Here is a 1,101-nt window from a genome sequence, read left to right on the forward strand (position 1 = left end):
TAAGAGCGCGGGCGGCGTCTTAACCCTGCGATCCCCCGGAGCGAGCTGGTGAGGAGGGCGCCGGGGGAGGCCAGCCGGCGGGGGCGCGCGCTCTTCCAGAAACTTTCCTTGCTCAAGGCCCGGGGAGGCGCGGGTGTCCCCCGCTTGCCAGCGCGCTGTTGCGGCCCCGAAACTTCTGCGCGCAGCCCAAACTAACCCCACGTGAAGTGTCAGACTGTTCTATGACTGCAAAGATGGAAACGACCTTCTACGACGATGCCCTCAACGCCTCGTTCCTCCAGTCCGAGAGCGGCGCCTACGGCTACAGTAACCCCAAGATCCTGAAGCAGAGCATGACCCTGAACCTGGCCGACCCCGTGGGCAGCCTGAAGCCGCACCTCCGGGCCAAGAACTCCGACCTTCTCACCTCGCCCGACGTGGGGCTGCTCAAGCTGGCGTCGCCCGAGCTGGAGCGCCTGATAATCCAGTCCAGCAACGGGCACATCACCACCACGCCGACCCCTACCCAGTTCCTGTGTCCCAAAAACGTGACGGACGAGCAGGAGGGCTTCGCCGAGGGCTTCGTGCGCGCCCTGGCCGAACTGCACAGCCAGAACACGCTGCCCAGCGTCACGTCGGCGGCGCAGCCGGTTAGCGGGGCGGGCCTGGTGGCTTCGGCCGTGGCCTCGGTGGCGGGCGGCGGCGGCGGCGGCGGCGGCGGCTTCGGCGCCAGCCTGCACAGCGAGCCGCCGGTCTACGCCAACCTCAGCAACTTCAACCCGGGCGCGCTGAGCGGCGGCGGCGGTGGCGGCGGGGCGCCCTCCTACGGCGCGGCCGGCCTGGCCTTTCCCGCGCAGCCTCAGCAGCAGCCGCCGCCGCCGCCGCCGCCGCCGCACCACCTGCCCCAGCAGATCCCTGTGCAGCACCCGCGGCTGCAGGCCCTGAAGGAGGAGCCGCAGACGGTCCCCGAGATGCCCGGGGAAACGCCGCCCCTGTCCCCCATCGACATGGAGTCCCAGGAGCGGATCAAGGCGGAGAGGAAGCGCATGAGGAACCGCATCGCTGCCTCCAAGTGCCGGAAAAGGAAGCTGGAGAGAATCGCCCGGCTGGAGGAAAAAGTGA

General features: G+C 69.4%; 1 protein-coding gene across 1 annotated transcript in view; it reads left to right on the plus strand.

Moving 5' to 3' along the window:
- The first annotated feature begins 220 nt into the window (after window positions 1-220).
- Window positions 221-1,101, plus strand: part of JUN (Jun proto-oncogene, AP-1 transcription factor subunit) — a 1,776-nt gene continuing 895 nt past the window's right edge. Inside the window, exon 1 of the mRNA XM_059054023.2 lies at window positions 221-1,101. This exon is cut by the window's right edge and continues 895 nt beyond it. Within this exon, the coding sequence (XP_058910006.1) occupies window positions 222-1,101 (880 nt within the window). The 5' untranslated portion in view covers window position 221.

This window comes from Kogia breviceps, chromosome 1 (assembly GCF_026419965.1).
Source record: "Kogia breviceps isolate mKogBre1 chromosome 1, mKogBre1 haplotype 1, whole genome shotgun sequence".
NCBI classification, from domain to species: Eukaryota; Metazoa; Chordata; class Mammalia; order Artiodactyla; family Physeteridae; genus Kogia; species Kogia breviceps.